The following is an 18,181-nucleotide window of genomic DNA, read 5'->3' on the forward strand; positions in this document are numbered from 1 at the left end:
TTTCTGACTCAGCCCTGTCCTTGATGGTACACTGGCTGGAGCCAGGCCTCACCCCGGGTGTGCAAATGGCTTCAGAGGAACAGACAGACACAAAGAAATAACAGCCTATCAAGCCTTGGGTCCCTTTCAGAGAACCTTCCTTTGGCCTCAGTAATTGAAGGGAAATCCAAACCAAACTTGGTTAAGTGGGATCAGCCTCTCAAGCCCTCTCTGAGTCTTAGCACCTGACATGGGTCCAGCTGCTGACGCAAGCGTTCAAGGCCAAGACGGTTCCCGGGGGAGGTGATCCCAGGAAGTACTGGCAGGAAGTGGGGAAGGAAGGCTGCCACGGAGGGTGTGAGCCTCCACTGTGGGCAACTGGGGCTCAATCCCGCCAGAGACCTCTGGGGGGCAGCATAGAGCTCACACCCAGAGTCATCCCACTCAAAGGGTGTCATCCGCAGTCATTGGTTGAGGGCTGAGGATTTTAATTCCATGGCCCTTCCAGCCTCCCCTTGCATGAGCAAGTGCCATTAAGAGAGAACGCCCTTGTCAGAAGGGAGCGCAGTAAGCCCCAGGGGTATGGCGGATCTGTCACAGCTCTGCGGCAGGCCCTCCCCCCAACCCCCATGTTGCCATCTGAAGTCTGTCCCTGTTTCCTTTTTGACTTGACCTACATATAGCCCATGTGTATGCTCCAGCTAGATCTAAAGTGGGATATGTGGCAGTACCAGAACCGCCCCTAACCCCATGCCACTGACCTGGGAGTCGGGGACCTGGACTCAAGTTCTAGGTCACCCACTTCTGTGCTGGGTGACTTAGGGCAGGCCAGTATCCCTTTCTGTGTCTCAGTAGCTACTACTATAACATCAGGCTTAACAACACCCAGCCTGCAGACCTTGCAAGGCAGTCGAGAGATCAGCCAAGGTCACACAACTGTCCCCTCCCTCAGTGTACACGCACTCGGGTGTGCGTCCTCCAGGCCATGGCGAGATGCATGGACCATTTGTCACTAAGAATAAGAACAGACTTGGCATTTGCAAATGATTTTTTTTAATAGAGAACAGATTCAAGGGTGGGTGGTTCCTACCATACATGTGTTGTATTTATGTAAATCCAATGATGCGTGCAAAGCAAATGCGAGGCTGGAGGTTACAGGTGCGTATCTTTTTGTAAGTCATGGCCCCCAAAGGCAAGCCGCCCATTTCCTTGTTCGGCCGGAGGGAAAGCTTGCTGTGCTGGACTTGTGAAGATAAGCTACAGTACTGCACGCTAAGGGAAATTGATTCTCAAGGGGGATTTTAAGGGTACTGGAGTTTTTGCCTTACTCTCTGATTTGAGATTGATACTCATTATGAGGAAAGACCCCTCTGCACAGCACCATGCTTAGAATATTGAGCGCTGGGGTCAGCAGACCTGAATTCAAATCCTGCCTCTGCCCCTTACCAGCTTCATGGCCTTGGAAGGTCAGCCTGAGGTTCAGTTTTCTCTTAACTCAAGGGGTGATGTTACTATTGACTTCACAGGGCTGCGGGGAGGATTAAATGAGGCAGCAGGGTTTAGCGCTCAGCCCAGCGCCTGGCATGGGGTGGGTGTAGAGTATGTGCTGCTGGCTGATGTTGTGATATTAAGTTTGCCTTTGTCATACTGTCAAACATTTGCATTCTGATTTCTTTTTCCTGGGTGGCTGAGACAGAGGAGGGGTGACAGGTGGGCTGCCCTGGAGCATTTCCTACTGCCCATCCCATGTCCTGTGCAGTGCTTGCAGAATAGGGAGAGGATCCCTACATAATGTGTGCAGAAGCCAGACTGTGCGTCTACCTGCCACGGGGTCCTGGTTCCCACCAGTGACTAGCAGGACGGCTGGCAGCCAAATCCACCAGCCTGAACTGATCTCTGCGTTTAGCTTTGGCATCATTCTGGGCACAGGCTCCTCGTCTCCTGGTGGGTGGTGGGAAAGCACCTGGACTGAGTGTGTGATCCCCTTTGGAGGGGACTAGAGGCAGGGGGAAATCCACAAACCCGCCCCACAAAGAGCGCCCTCCGAGCCAGCTCCATCCTCTCTGTTTCCATATCTGTCTCTCCGCCTCTCTCACTTTTGTTTCATCTTGTATTTGATCTTTCCGGTTAGAAAAGGCCCTCTCTAAGTTTCAGATGGCAGGTGCCATGGGGAGAGGAGAACAGAGATTCTCTCTCCCGGGTCTTTTGAAAAGCAGGGAGGGAAAGTAGGCAGGGCTGGCCACTATCGAGAAACGAGAAACGTGCATTCCTTTCTTGATTCCTTTCATCATTTAATCACCCACTTGACAAATGTTTATTGAGCACTTCCTGGCTCCGGCTCTGATCCGGATAGAGCAGTGAGCATACAGACTGTGTTGGAACAGATCAGCAGGCGGCTACTGCATGGTCTGAGATCCGCACACGAGCCTGGGAATCCCGCTTGGCCCCTACTCCCTGAACTGCCTTGGACCAGAAGCTAGGCCTTGCTGGGTCTGTTCCCCACCTTTGAATTATCTCAGAGACTTTTGATGAGAGTAAAGGAGAAGAGGCAGAGGAAGCACCCAGCACAGTGCCCGGCACATGGCACATGCCGATGCTTGATGGCTGTCCTTGTTCATCAAGTGATGGCTTCTTGGGGGAGGGAGCAATCGAGTACATGAGCATCACTTGGACAGGAATCTCCAACCCCGGCGGCATTCCGAGGACAGCTTTGTCCTTGGCTTTGGAATAGGTTGGTGGGAGGTGCTGAGCCAACATGTGTCCGCCTTTCCGTGGAGTTGGCTCAGAATCCCTGGGGCGTGGCCCGCATCTGGAGCGCGCCGATTCGTCATCCATCCCCCAAGTCCTCTCTCAAAGCACGTATAGAAAGATCTGCAGGAGGAGTCCCCGTGGCCACCAGAACGAAGCAATCCCTGTTGGGTGAGTTGTGCCTTCTTGGGTTTCATGGGTAGAGAAGGGACTAGAAAGTTATTGAAAGCTTTCTCGGGGCCAAGCACTCTGTTGGGTATCTTCCATGTAAGTGTAAACACATCACCCCATCCCTTTAGCCATATGAAGAAGTGCTTGGGGTTTTATGATTCCATTTTACAGACGACGAAACTGAGGCTCAGAAAGGTGGGGCAACTTGCCCAAAGACTGGAGCTGGGAATGGCGGCAAGCAGGAAAGGGACTCAGATTCTGTCAGGTCCAGTGTCCATGTTCCTGTCCCTGCCTCAGGGGCCACCTTTCTCAGGCCCCATTGAAGAGGCTTTGGCTTCCACCCATGTCTGAACAAAGATAGAGGAACCCATGGGGTTGGATCTTGTGCACCAGCCAGCCTTCAGGGAACTGGAAGCAAAAAGTGCATTTTCCTGGCAGAGCTCCCTGTGGATTTCCCCAGCAAGATGCTGCTCAGCGAGCACACTGGGAAATATCCCCCTTGTCAGGCAGGATTTAGAGTCAGATTGAGGCCGTTCACTGCTCCTCTTTTCAGGGCCATTGCCAATTCCCTTGCTGACTTCTCCCCAGCTCAGTGAGGTACAGAAGATCACTGTAGGTGGAGGGTGGGAGGAATATTTTGGAGAGTGGCGGAAGAAGGTTGACAGGTCAGGAGAGCGACAGGACATCGCCCATCTAGAACATTATCTCTTATTTAATTCCCTTCCAACCCCCAACACAGGAAGAAAGAAGTCTCATTCAGGGCTAGCCGTCTTTAAAATCTCTAATACTCTCTAATCTTGCATTTTGACAAAGAGAGGGCAAACATGGCCTGGGTGCTCAGTCATTAAGCGTCTGCCTTCGGCTCAGGTCATGGTCCCAGGGTCCTGGGATCGAACCCTACATCAGGCTCCCTGCTCCGCGGAAAGCCTGCTTCTCCCTCTCCCACTCCCCCTGCTTGTGTTCCCTCTCTGTCTCACTCGAATAAATAAATAAAATCTTTTAAAAAAACACAAAAAGTGAGAGGGCAGACCTCCTGCTCCCAGGTAACTGTATCTAATTAGAATCTAAAGATACTTTTGTGCTCATATTGTATTCATTTCTCCTTTCTGTTTGTGACAAGTGATAATGGTGTTGGTTTGCAAACTGGGAAAGGGGAGGTCAAAGAAAGCCGCAGACCACTCCCCATCAGTAGGCAGCAGATGTAATAAGCAAGGAAACTTACATATGAACCTTGCCCCCACTGGCCAGCCCTGTACATTTCCGCACCCACCCACAATCTTAAAAGTTTACACAGAGTCACATAGTCAGTCCAGATGGTCTCAACAACATCTTCCTCACTCAAGGCTGGGTACTTGAAGATGGCTCCTGCTGGGCAAACGTGGGCAGAATGTCCGTTTCACACGGGAGGGGGTGAGGAGTCACCTGTTGTCCTGGGGCCAGCCTGAAGGTCAATGGGCGGTCACATTCTCTCAATGGCTCCCTCCAACAGTTGGGTTCTCATTTAAGATAATGCTATAACATTTCCTTTCACAACGTATTTAGTTAAGTGGAAAAGGTAAGTCCATTTTAAAGAAAGTCTGATCTAGGGTCACAAAGATACGGCAAATGTCCTAAAAATGGTATTTGATGGGTTGATTTTGGTGAAATAGTAGTTCTAGTACTTAGTGTCCATCTGATTTCTGGTGATGTCTCTTAAGTCAGTTTTCTCATCTGTAAAATGGGAATGACAAGACTGCTTTCTAGGACCTTTGTGAAGATTTCATGATAATGATGATGATGATGATGATAAGAAGTAATCACAGCTACCATGCATGTATTGATTTTTTCACCTGTCACACCTGGGACTCGGATGCAGGCTTTCTGACTCCAGAAGCTATGAGCTGCACAAAGGTGACATGTTGAATAAAATAGGGTCAGTGAGTGGTGACTGCTTTCATCACCGCATCATCACGTTCTTCATCATTTTTGCAAGTGGCAGCACTTTTTATTAACTGTGTTACCCCCCCGAGACTCAGTGTTATCATCTGTAAAATGGGAAACCTCTCTTGTGAGATCAGTGCTGAGTGGCTGGCACCGAGGAGGATGTCAATAAGCATGGCAATTTGTGGACCCTCAGTAACCCTGGGGCCAGAGCTCCTTTCCCTTGAGTAGCGAGTTCCACATAAAGTCTTTGTCCAAATGTCCAATTTTGCCTTAAACAAGGCTGCTTCTTCAAGATATCTTTTTGAAGAACTGGGCCCTTCTGACCTCTTTCTGTTGGATTGAGAAATCTGTTGGCAGTTGTGATTTTTATTTCAAAGAAGGAAACACATTTATGGGAAGATAAACAATGGGAGGAGATTCTTTAAGGATAGCACCATTATTTGTTTTAATCGGCCATTAATTTTTTATTTGGATTACAGAATTAAGACACAACCCCTGCAGAAAATTTAGAAAATACAAAATCCCCTTATCCAGCTAGGACTGTTAATATTTGGATATATTTCCTTTTTACTATTTTAGTTATTTACTTATTTATTTAAGAGAGAGAGAGAGCAAGGTGGGGGGGCAGAGGGAGAGAGAGAGAATCTTAAGCAGACTCCACACTCAGTGTGGAGCCTGATGTGGGGCTCGATCTCACAACCCTGAGATCATGACCTGAGCTGAGATCAGAGTTGGACGTTCAACCGACTGAGCCACCCGGGCGCCCCTTAGTATTTTATTTTACAACACTTTAGAATGATTTACATAGTTGGCATGATACTCTAGTACAGTTTTCTAAAGCTCTTCCTTGGTTCTTTAGGTAGCCACCTCCTTCTCACCTTTCATAACCCAGTTCAGATATCACATCTTCAGATAGAGCCCTCTCTGACAACCATGGATCCACAGGGATGCTCTCAGTTTCTCTTGACCTCATCTCTTATTTTTATTTTCTCCTTAAGGGGAAAAACTTGATAATATTATCACCTGAATTTATCTTATTCATCCATTTGTTTACTTGTTTATTGTCTTACTCTAACCTCAATAGATCGTAAGCTCCATGAGGACAGGCACCTCGTCTGTCTTGCTCATCATTGATTTCCCAGTGGCGCAGTTCTTGTCACATAGTAGGAGCTCAACAAGTGTGTTTTGAGTAAATGGGTGGGTGGTGAGATGGTTGGGTGAGTGGCTGGGTGGGTAGTTGAATGGATAGGTAAGTGGGCAGGAGGGGATAGTGGATGGGTGGATGGATAGGTAGGTGGATACGTGAGTGGACAGATTACACTTTTACTATCAGTTCCACAATTCCACATTTAGAGGGTCCATGTGATCATTTTAATTGTTCTGAAAAAGTGAACAATGCAAATTATGAGGAAGTAGGATAAGCATGTCTCTTGGGAAACCTGACCCCTGTCCAGGCCGGGTGTCGCGGCTCCCTGCTGAGGGGGGGGTAGTCCAGAGGGTGGGCAGTGGTGAGACCCCTGAGGTCCTCTTGGGAGCCCACCCACTCCATTCCCAGGACTTCACCACCATACTTCTGCTGTGTCCCTCTTGCAGTGGGCCGGAAGCAGTTCATGCGGTTTGAGTGGGCAAACCACGCAGCTGAGGCCTTGGGCTGTGAGTACGAGGAGCTGAACACGGCTACCTTCAAGCACCACTTGCGACAGATCATCGAGCAAGTGACATCTGGGCCGAGCCGACGGGGCCTTGAGGAAGAGGAGACCAGCTCAGGTGCTGTTTCTCTGGGTGGTCTGGGTTCCCCCCTGGGCCAGGCCATCAGACGCTCCAACACGCCTTCACCTACTCATCAGGACCTGCTATATGCAGACCTTCTAGGTGCAAGGGAGGCCCCTGTGGGCAGAAGTGGACTTGGTTCCTACCTGCACAGGGGTTGTGGCCAATTGGCGTTGTCCAGGGTCCTGAAGGTTCTGCTGAAACCTGGGAGGGTACCCTGTGCCATGGAGAGGGGACACTGTGAGCAGTGCCAAGGGGCCAACACTTTTCCATTGTTGAGCCCCTATCTTGTCCAAGGAAGGCTGGCCTTCCAGTTTGAGGCACAGAAATAAGGCTGGATGGCTAGAGGGGCTGGAAGGCTAGTAGATGAGGCCAGTAGATGAAGGGTGGAGGGTGGTCAGCTCATGTAGGACTCTGCAAACTAGAGTTTTTATGCTCAGACCCATGAGAAACCATGCAAAGGCATAGGCAGGGAATGCCATGATTTGACTTATTCTTCGAATGGCTTAGCTAAGGGGAAGCCTGGGGAATGGGTGGGAGAAGGGAGGCCATGCAGGAACCTACACAGGTTGCCTAGTGAGATACTGGTTGTTGCACAAGGACGTGGTGGTGGAGCTTGGGTGGGAGGGACATGTTCAAGGTCTGCTTCACATGTAGAGATGATAGCATGGGCCTGGAGGCGGGGTGAATGGGAAAAGAGGGATCAGGACAGCTTCTAGGATTTTAGCCTAGGTGGCTGGAGGAACAGGAGTGGTTTGAATTGATGTGGGGGGAAGCCAAAGGGCTTTGTATGACACCCGCTGGAGTGTGATCTGCCAGGTCCCAAATCTGCAACCGCCACCAGCTAGATGCTTTGGCTGCAGGAGGTGAGGGCAGAGGGCAGACTTCCCAGGAGTCTCTGAGAACTAAGAATGACTGTCCCAGAGACTGCAGAGTCTGGCATTAGTCGCAGTGTTTTGAACCATGGTTTTGGGGCTCATCTCTTAGAGGCCCCTGAGGTCCTCAGAGCTGCTCCACGCTAGGGATCTCAGCTTGGTGGCTAATGTCGCTGGGAAGCCACTAGCCTTTTGTTTGCTTCTAGGTCCAGGTATGAGCTGTAGTCGGCTTACAGTTCCTCCTCCTCTCTGAAACACATGCACACGCCCCACAATCATACACATAGAACACACACACCACATGTCCATGGACACACACCACACAGGCACACACTGCAGGAGACACACAGACGTGCACAGATAAATGAGCATACGTGCACTCACTAATTACCTCTCAGGCCAAGGTATCAAGGGTAGTTGAGAAGCAGACAGGGGACCAGCAGGCTTAGGAGACATGCTGAGAGGCTGCGGGTTGCCTAGCAACCGCCCAGGTTGGGGGTGGAGCTACCAGAGGGAGGGGAAGTGCTATGGGGCCACAGGGGCCTGCCTGGAATGTACAAGCAGGACTGTGTCTCCAGCCCCACTGAAGATGTGAAAATCATGTTTCTGATTCTGGGGATGGAACCAGCACCAAAGGGTCAGGATTTCCGATCTGACCCGCCCCTCCCAAATTCTCACTCTGCTTTGTTCCATGCACCCTCATCAAGGCTGGCTATTTTAAGGGGCTGTGTGTGTGTGTGTGTTTAAACAAAGCTGAGACCATGACTATATTAATCGTTTGTGAAGCATTTTTATTCCTCCTAACGTGACAGGTAGGCGCTTTCCCCCGCTCATTCAGTACACGTCTATGCCTGGCTTTAAGCACTCCTTTGTATGGACTACAAATTATCTAACCCATTTGCTATTGTTGGATATTCAGGTTGTTTAAAAAAAAAAAAGCGATTTTCATCCAATTTAATCAACAATCAGGAGAACGTATGTACCCAGAAATCTTTGTTTCTCTGAATATTTCATTAGGATAAAAGCCCAAGAATGAAATTATTAAGTCCAAGCATATGAACATTTTATAGCTTCTGACACAGAACTGCCAAATTTCCCTCCAGAAAGGGGGAAAAACAAACATTATCCGAGTGCCTACTATGTGCCAGGCATTGGGGGTTTGGGAGCCAACGTGGTCCCCATCCTCGGGTTGTTCCCAACCTGGCGCCAGTTCGGGGGGAGGGGGGGAGCTGTTGTTAACAGCTAACTCCACAAGTAAAAATATACTGAGCTCAGTGCTGTAAAGGCAGGGAGGCTTTGTCCTTCTGTGTCTGGCCTGTTTCACGTAGCCTAACGTTCTCTGTGTTCATCCACATTGTAGGGAATGGCTGGATTTTCTTTTTTACGACTGAATGATCTACTTCATGTCCCCATTTATATGTGAGATCTAAAATAGTCACACTCATAGAAGCAGAGAGCAGAGCGGTGTTGCCCAGGGCTGAGGGGAGGGGGAAAATGGGAGAGAATGATGGAAGGGTAGATAGTTTCTTTTGTGCAAGATGAATAAACCCTAGAACACCGATGAATAAGTAGACGAATAAGATGACCAGTGGATGAGTATGTCTACTGCGCAGCATAGAGCTGCTGGTTACCATGCTGTATTGTACACTGAAAATTCTTTTTAGAGGGTAGATCTTATGTGAAGTGTTCTAATCACACACTTAGGCACAAAGAAGGAGGGAGGAAACTCTTAGAGTTGACAGGCTTAGGGTATTGTTCCGATGACCTATACTTATCTTCAGGCTCATCAGGATGTATACATTAAATAGGTAGGTACGGCTTTTGGTATGTCAGTCATACTCTAGTCAAAAACTAATTAAAGAAAAAGGAGCAAGGTAGGACTGGGAATTGGCTTAATAGGGGTGGTAATCAGGGCAGGCTCCCCTGAGGAGGTGACATTGGATTGATCCCCGAGGGATGAGCAGGAGCGCTGGTTGGAGAAGAGGTAGGGCCAGGTGACACAGAACCTGGTCAGTCCTGATAAGACACTTGAACTTGATTCTAAGAGCGTGGGTACATCATTTCAGCAGTGGAGGGATGTATGGAGGGAGGGGGTTTCTCTGAGGCCAGCAGCAATGCCTGGGGAGTGTTGTCCTTGGCCCCAGGCAAGGTCCTGACCACCGATATCCACCCTTCCCTCTCTCCCTCTCCAGGGCTCAAGATGACCGGCGCAGAGTGTGTGGAGGGGATGGCCTCGGGCCTGTACCAAGAGCTCTTTGCAGTTATTGTCTCACTCATCAACAGGTAACAACTCTTCTGCAGATACACAAATGAGCCCAAGCACTGGGCACTTTAGCACAGTGGGGTTTTTGGGGGGGGCCGGGGAAGAGTGAGCTTTTGAGCCGGGTAGTAGTGCTGGGTTTAAATTCCCCCTTTGGCAGCCCAAGGCAAATCAGTTCAGCTCTCTGACCTCCCCTTCTGCACCTGCAAAAGAGCTCTGTCCCCTAGGGCCATGGCGAGAGATTAAAAGAGATAATGTATATAAACAATTCTTCCTGATAGCGATCATAAACCACTGACAATGAAAGCAAACAATTTGGGGGCCACCCCCCACTAAAGTAAAACAATGGCCGGTGCTCCTGGTTTCACTGGTCTTGCATCATTGACTCCGCACATCAGCCCATTTTACAGCTGAGCTAACGGAGGCGCAGAGAGGTGGGGCTGGAAGGCAGCCACAGTGCTGGGCTCCCACCTCACACCTTCACGTTTGCCTGAATAACCCACCACACCGCTCTGGTCCATTTCTTTTTAAAATTTTCTGCGGAGGGTGGGGTGCAGCCAGGGTCTGGTTCTGGAGGGAGCCAGGACGTGTCTCTGAAATGCACCTACCAGGCTGCAGCAGCCGGGAGCTGGATGTCTATCACCGTAAGGGCTTCCCACCCTCCTCCCCAAAGGCGGGAGGCATCATGAGGCTTCCGACATCCTGTTAGCCGGGCTGAGGCTGGTGCGGAGCGACAGGGCAGCTGGGGCTCTCAGATGACCCTGGGACACAGAAACTGCCTGCTCTCCTATCACTGGAGCAATTACCATCGGAGGCCACAGACACAGTGTCTAGAAACCAAGGGGGTCATGCGTGCTTAGAGGAAGGGGTACTGGGAGTGGGAAATGAACCGCTGGCGAAAGAAGCTGCCTCAGCCCACGGAGGGCAGCTGCATCATCGCATCCTTTAAACTGCATCTCGCTGATGCCGAACCCACTCTCCTAGCACCTACGAGTCTCTCATAGACGCCTGGCTTTCTGAGCATTAACTGACAGTTTTCACGCATGCATGTGTGGTGGCTGATCTTCTTGGCCCCGTGATACAGAAGGAAAACCTTGGCAGGTCGTGCAGAAGAGCTCAGGTTGAAATAAACAGCCTGCAGAGCATAGGGCCGATCGTGATAATAATCATAATATCAGGCCACCTTTACTGAGCACGAACCCCACCGCCAACCTGGCCCTCAGAGCCTGGATGTCTCATCACCTCCAGCCCTCCTGGCAACCTTCTGGGTTGTGGCCATCCTTGACCCTTTCCCGGCTGAGGCCCAGAGAGGTTGGGTAGCTCTCCCGAGACACACAGGCCCTCTGTTGCAGAGGGAGGGTCGGAGCCCTTGTGGGATCGTCTCCAACAGCTCTCAACTCCTGCATGTTGATGCCAATAATCCCTTCTCTCTCCACCCTGACAGATTCATCAAAATGATGCAAGGCGGTGGGGGCTTGAAAGAATCCTCATTTAACAGTTGGGGAAACCTTAGCTCAGAGAGGTTGAGTAACTTGTCCCAGGCCACACAGCCCGTAAGTGGTGAGCCTCATTTTGGCACCAGATCTACTGGATCCCCACACCCACCCAGCGTGCGGCCTCAGTTTCACCGTATCTGCGATGGTGGGGTGGGAGGCTTGGGCCAGCTGGGCTCTAAGATTCCACGTGGTCTTGAGGCCTCCCCCATCTCTCCCCAGGTCCTTCTCTTCCCACCACCTCTCCATGGCCTCCATCATGGTGGTGGATTCTCCGGGCTTCCAGAACCCACGGCACCAGTGCAAGGACCGGGCTGCCACCTTCGAGGAGCTGGGCCACAATTACGCTCATGAGCGCCTGCAGCTGCTTTTCTACCAGCGGACTTTCATGTCCACCCTGGAGCAGTACCGGCAGGTAGGCCTGGGCTCCGTGGAGGGCGGGAGGCCGGCTGGCGGGGGTGGGGGGGAATGGTCAGGTCCTTCAGTCACCCTTGGCTTCATCCCGTTTGGCCCGCCACTGAACGAAACCCTAACTCCAGGCTCCCCAGCTCTCTGCTGCTCCCCTGCCTACATGCATGGCTCCCTACAGTTCTCCCAGGGAACTTGGGGCTCCCCAGGCCTTGCTCCCCCGGCTGGTCCCCTCATTAGGGTGACCTGTTCCTCCTTTCCCACTTTGCCCCAGCTGAATGCTTCTCCTCCCACGTGGCTCGCATCTTCCCCGTGGAAAGCCCTTCATGCTCTGGGGGTGGGTGAAAATTCTGGATGGGAGGGTTTGCCCGGCCTTTGGATCCTGGGGTGGCAATACCTAACAAAGCCCCAGATGCACTTCTCTCCTAGGCGCTACCCTCCAGACACTGGGAGCACGAACCAGGAAACACGGGTAGACACGTTCCAGCCTTCTCTTGTTTTAAAAAAACTTAAATGGAAATATTACACTTGCCCAGAAAATGCACACACCAGTAGCATACAGCCCGATGAATTTATCCAAATGAACACACTCACGCACCTGCCCCCCCCCAGGGGAAAAGTGGAATGCTGCCAGCACCCAGGACGGCCCCATCCTACCTACTCCCTTCTTTCTCTCTGAAGGGGGCCGCTTTGACTCCAGCAAGATGTTGGAAATGGCCATCTTGTTTATCAAGAAGATAATGGGTATTGAAATTATGGTCTTTTTTTTTTTTTTTTTTTTGGTTAGAGCTTGCACAGCAAGAAACATGAAAGCATCAACGTGGATAAATCTCAAACAAGTGACATTGATGATGAGTCCTGGGGTCCGACTTTAACTGTATCACTTATTGGCTGTGTGGCCTCAGGAAAGTCACTCACCCTCTCTGATCCCTGATTCCGTCACATGTGAAATAGCAATATTCCTGTATCATCTATCAATTGCCACAATAATGCTAGATATTGAAGTACCCCAAAACATAGTGGCTTTAGATATTACCTTTTGTTATTGCTTACATTGGGTTGTCTGGGCAGTTCTCAGGGCTTGGCTGAGCCAGCTCTTGTGTCTGTGGGCAGATTCAGGGCGGGTTGGTGGTTCTGATGGTGCCGGCTGGCTCTCGCCTGTGTCTGGGGGTCAGCTGGTCATGAGTGGATCCAGGCAGGCCTTGGCTGGGATGACTCATCTGTGCGCCAGGACTGTCCTATCCTTTAGCAGACTAGCCCAGGCTGTTCTCCTGGGGCTGGGCAGGTCTCCAAGAGACGAGCAGGAGCATGTGGGGCCCCTTGAGTCCTAGACTTGGAACTGGTGATGTCTCTTCTGTATTCAGTGGGTCTGACAAGTCCAGGGCTGAGCCCTGACTCAAGGGGTGGGGAAATAGGTTCCACTTTTTGATGGGAGAAATTGCAAGAGTGAGAATAAACAGAAGGGGAGAGAATGTTTTCTTTTTGGTTGTTTTTAGAAAGGGAGAGAAAGAGAGGTGGGAGAGGGGCAGAAGGAGAGAGAATCTTAAGCAGGCTCCAAACCCAGCACAGAGCCTGATGTGGGGCTCAGTCCCCAGACCCTGAGATCATGACCTGAACCGAAACCAAGAGTCAGGCGCTTAACTAACTTCACCACCCAGACGCCCCTATTTTGCTTATTTCTGATGTTCAAAGCAATACATGTTCTCTATTAAAAAACTGGAAAGTAGGGGCGCCTGGGTGGCTCGGTCATTAGGCGTTTGCCTTCGGCTCAGATCATGATCTCAGGGTCCTGGGATCGAGCCCCGCATCGGGCTCCCTGCTCAGTGGGAAGCCTGCTTCTCCCTCTCCCACTCCCCCTGCCTGTGTTCCCTCTCTCGCTGTGTCTCTGTCAAATAAATAAATAAAATCTTAAAAAAAAAAACCTGGAAAGTACATAGAAACATCCGTAAGCAGAAAACATAACCTCCTTTAGCCCCACCGCCCATAGGCAAGCACTGTTACTGCTGTCTGTACCTCAATACCACTTAACCGTCCATATATTGTCTTCTCTGCAGATTTCCGATCCTTTCCTACACACGATTGATTTTGTTGTCTACTGTTTTCCTCACAGCATGATGCTATTCCCGTGTTCTCATTCCACTGGCAACTTTTAGTAACCGTTCATTTCACAGGTTACCTCCGATGCTGTCTCAACCCTCCTTTGCGCATCTGGGTGATTTCCACGATTACACTCTTGTAAACAGCACTGTGACGGACATCTCCATGCATAGCCTTGCCTGGACATTTCTGATGACTTTTGGATGGCGACTGTCATTAACCATAGCTTGTGCTTGCTGCCTCCAGCACCCAGTGCTCAGCCCAGCCCTCATTAGTTACTCAGTAAATACGAGCAAAGTTTGGACTGAATGGTTGTTAGCTCCTGACAAAGCTCTCACCATGATTGCTGATGAGCCTGCAGGATGAGCGATGTTAGGATGTTATTGGGATGTTGGTCCGTACCCTTTCTTTTTTTTTTTTTTAAAGATTTTATTTATTTATTCATGAGAGACAGAGAGAGAGAGAGAGGCAGAGGGAGAAGCAGGCTCCCAAGGAGCAGGGAGCCCGATGTGGGACTCGATCCCAGGACCCTGGGATCATGACCTGAGCCGAAGGCAGACGCTTAACCATCTGAGCCACCCAGGCGCCCGGTCCGTACCCTTTCTTCTCATCCAAAGGCTAAGGGGGTGATGATACAAACAGACTAACAAACAGCCTGATTGGGAAAAAGGCAAAGGATTTGAATATAGATTTTTTTTCCAAAAAAGATAAGACAAATGGCCAATAGGCACTGGAAATTTAGGGAAATAAAATCAAAACATTGAGATACCACTTCATACCCTGTAGAATGGTGATGATAAAACAAAACAAAACAAACAAACAAAAAACAACCCAGAAAACAGCAAGCATTGGCGGGGATGTGGAGAAATTGGAACCCGTGTGCCTTGCCGGTGGGAATATAAAACAGTGCAGCCGCTATGAAAAACAATATGCTGTTTGTTTGAAAAAAGAAAAATAGAATTACCCTATGATCCAGCAATCTTACCTCTGGGTATCTCCCCGAAAGAGTTGAAAGTCAGGTCTTGAAGAGATACCTGTACACCCAGGCTTACGGCAGCTTTACTCACAATAGCCAAAGGGTAGAAGCGACCTGAGCGTCCACTGGGGGCATGCGAGTGTAAACAGATGTGATCTGTCCACACAACAAGCTATTATTCAACCACAAAGAGGAGGAAATTCTGACCCATTCGCACTGTGGATGAACCTCGAGGACGTTGTAGGGAGTGCAATAGCCAGTCACAAAAGGATGAACCCTATATGACTCCACTCACATGAGACACTTAAGAGCAGTCAAATTCATAGAGACAGAAAGTGGAACGGTGGTTGCCAGGGGCTGGAGGAGGAAGAGGGGAGCGGGGAGTCCGTGTGTAATGGGGACAGAGTTTCAGTGTTGCAAGGCGGACAAGTTCTGGAAGTGGGGGAGTGGTGACAGGTGCACAGCATGTGAGTGAATTTAATGCTACTAACTGCATGACGCATAAAAAGGTAGATTTTTATGCCGTGGGTATTTTACCACAATTAAAAAAATAATACGGGGCGCCTGGCTGGCTCAGTCGATGGAGCGTGCCACTCTTGATCTCGGGGTCGTGAGTTTGAGCCTCACGCTGGGGGTAGAGCTTACTTAAAAGAATATTTTAAAAATGATAATAATAAAAAAGAAGGTTAAGGGGAGGTGAAAGTCCTCACTTCTCTTTTCTCCTCCGAAAGTTTTCCACCCTGTTCAGCTCATGGAAGGAACTAATCTGGAACTTCTGTGACTTTCCAGGAAGGTATTCCCGTGCCCTTTGATCTTCCGGAGCCTTCCCCGGGGACCACGGTGGCTGTGGTGGACCAGAACCCTTCCCAGGTAACGTGGGGCCCAGCAAACCCAGGCTCTCAGACACCACAAGTCTTTGCTTTGACATCCCAGATGTCTTAAGCTGCAAGTTGTCAGTGCTGTCTGCCCTTGGAATCACCCAGGGATTGTTAAAGACCCTGAAGCTGGTGATCCGCTCCCAGCCTGATCCAAGGGTGTGGCCTGGGCAATGAATCTCCAAACCCCCTCAGGTTGACAACCCCCTCCATGCCTGATGTCTGAGACTGGCTTAACAGGCATCCCACCTGGCAGCCCACGGTGAGCTGAGGGGGCTCGGGGCCAGTGCCCAGTGGTATCTTGCCTGGGAAGGTCAGGCGTTCAGACGCAGATGCTGTGTCCGCAGAGACTGGGAGAATAGGGGCCACTGGGGGATGGAGAATGGGGGGCGGTGGGGGGATCCACGCATTTACGGGCTTTAGTGTGGGGAGATACCCGAGTCTTTACTTTCCCCATCCCAAGAATCCACTGGGCCGACCCCAGACCTGCACCTCTGCTCAGCCATCTCTCAGAACGGCCCTGAACCATTTCGCTTGACTTGCCAGGTTCAGGTCTAATGTCGGTGACTTTGAGTACATCCCTTCGCCTCTCTCGGTCTTGTTTTTTTCCCGTCTCTAAAGTGGGAACGATAGCATGCCCTGGGATGGTTGTGAATGTTTACGAGATCTGGCACCCAGAGCACGGGGCATGGTGCTTGGTCCACAGGTCACATGTTTCTCCTGCCATGGGATACCCCAGGCTGCCACTTTTCCCATTCTTTGTCTCCTGTCGGCCACCCTTGGCCATCTCTTCCGAGCCTTCTCTTGGCTCCTAGAGGCCTGCACCTGTCCCTGCAAAGCTGCCTTGTCCGTGAGCCCTGCCGGTCATTGCCTGTTTATGCTTCTCCTTGGCACCCCCTCCCTGTCGTGCTTCCTGACCCAGAAGAGGCAGCTGGAAGGGACGACCCAGGCAATGGGAGGATGGAGGGGCCACGGGGTCCCCTGGATGCCTGGGCAGTGGCTGGGAAGAGCTACCTTCTGAGGATGGGCTGGCTGTCAGTGTCAACCCCATAAAGAAAGGCAAGGTGAAGCCTCAGGATATCTGGGATCCAGTCCCCGTTCTGCCCCTGTGGCTCTCCATGTGACCCTGTATGTGTCCCTTATATTCTCTGGGCCTCTGAGGGGGGTGGGCCAATATTTCCCAGTTAGGGTGCCCAACTATTCTGGGTTGCCAAGGGACTTTGCTGCCTTCAGAGCTGAAATCCTCATGTCCTGGGAAGTCCCTGAGTCCCAGTCACCAAGGGACAGCTGGCCACCCCATGCACCACACACATTTCCTCCATAAACACTTGGTGCCATTTTGGGTGATGCCAACTCCCTGTGGGCCCTTGGACGAGCCACTTAGCTTCTCCAGGCCTCTCTGGTTGCCAGAAACAAAACTTCAGAGTTACCTGGATGGTTTCTAAACCTCGTGGCTAGATTTCAAATTCCGTGCCTACGCTATTGAACCTAGTTCACCTTCTCCTCTAGAACATTCTTTGGGCACTCGCCCCTCCCACCTTAAGATCTTAGTTTAAAAAAACATAGACTTCTAAGAAGTGATGCGGATGAACTCACTCCTTTGATGTTTAGCTGTGTACAAATACACACAGCCTGGGGTGTGTAGCTAGAATATGTAATTTATAGAGTGCTTTCCCTTGTTAATTCCCCACTACCTGAGGAAGGTATTGTCAGTCTGCATTTTACATAAAAGGAATTGAGGCTCCTAGTGGTGCAGTAAGTGACCCAAGGTCACACAGGATGTGAGGACAGAGGCTGGATTCGGACCTCCTAAAACTGAGGGGTTGTAACAGTTCTGGGGTTTCCACACCGGGAGTCTGGGGGTGCGTTGGGAGCATGGCTTCGGGCTGGCGTGTCTGAGTCGTGATGCCGGGGACTCAGATGCCCCGACTCCCAGAGGTGGGAAGAGAAGCCCAGTACTGGCCTCAGTCGGGGAATCAGGGCTCCACAGTGATCCTGGATTTTCTGCCAGGTCCGCTTACCAGCCGTTGGAGGTGCAGAGGACGCCAGGGGCCTTTTCTGGCTCTTGGACGAGGAGGTCCGGGTGGAGGGTTCCAGTGATAGCGTGGTGCTCGAGCGTCTCCGTGCGGCCTTTGAGAAGAAAGGCGCTGGGGCCGAAGGTAAGGGAGTCAGGTTGAAGGATGAAGGGAGAAGAGTGCTGAGTCCAGCCTGGGAGGTGGAATCTGTCCTTATCTGCTGCAGAGAAAGCCCTGACAAGGCCTGCAAGAGGCGGGGTGGGGGGGGGGTCTGAGTGACAGATGTCTGTGCATATGCCTGTGTGTGCTTTCATTCATTTACCAGCGAATGAAATTTATCAATCAATTTAATCAATTAATCAGTTATTAACTAATCATCAATCAATCATTTATTGATTGATGATCAGTGTAGTCAACAAATGTATTGACAGGCTACTGTGTGCCGGGCACCATGCTACGCAGGGGCGAGCCAGCCGGATGGGGCTCACATGCTTGTCGGGGGAGGACGTGGGGGGAGTGTGGACAAGCTAACAGATGAGCCCGTCTGTGTTTGACCCCAAGATGACAGACCCTTGCGCTTGATGGTGCATC

General features: G+C 50.7%; 1 protein-coding gene across 1 annotated transcript in view; it reads left to right on the forward strand.

Moving 5' to 3' along the window:
• The window catches only part of MYO18B (myosin XVIIIB), a 231,565-nt gene that overhangs the window by 44,419 nt on the left and 168,965 nt on the right, over positions 1 to 18,181 (forward strand). The window contains exons 12-16 of the mRNA XM_064577697.1: positions 6,415 to 6,588; positions 9,659 to 9,749; positions 11,442 to 11,634; positions 15,490 to 15,570; positions 17,587 to 17,734. Of these exons, the coding sequence (XP_064433767.1) occupies positions 6,415 to 6,588; positions 9,659 to 9,749; positions 11,442 to 11,634; positions 15,490 to 15,570; positions 17,587 to 17,734 (687 nt within the window). The remainder of the gene's footprint in view (positions 1 to 6,414; positions 6,589 to 9,658; positions 9,750 to 11,441; positions 11,635 to 15,489; positions 15,571 to 17,586; positions 17,735 to 18,181) is intronic.

This window comes from Mirounga angustirostris, unplaced genomic scaffold (genome assembly GCF_029215605.1).
Source record: "Mirounga angustirostris isolate CCGP_5_RB_7025 unplaced genomic scaffold, mMirAng1.0.hap1 SCAF_14, whole genome shotgun sequence".
In the NCBI taxonomy this organism is placed as follows: Eukaryota; Metazoa; Chordata; class Mammalia; order Carnivora; family Phocidae; genus Mirounga; species Mirounga angustirostris.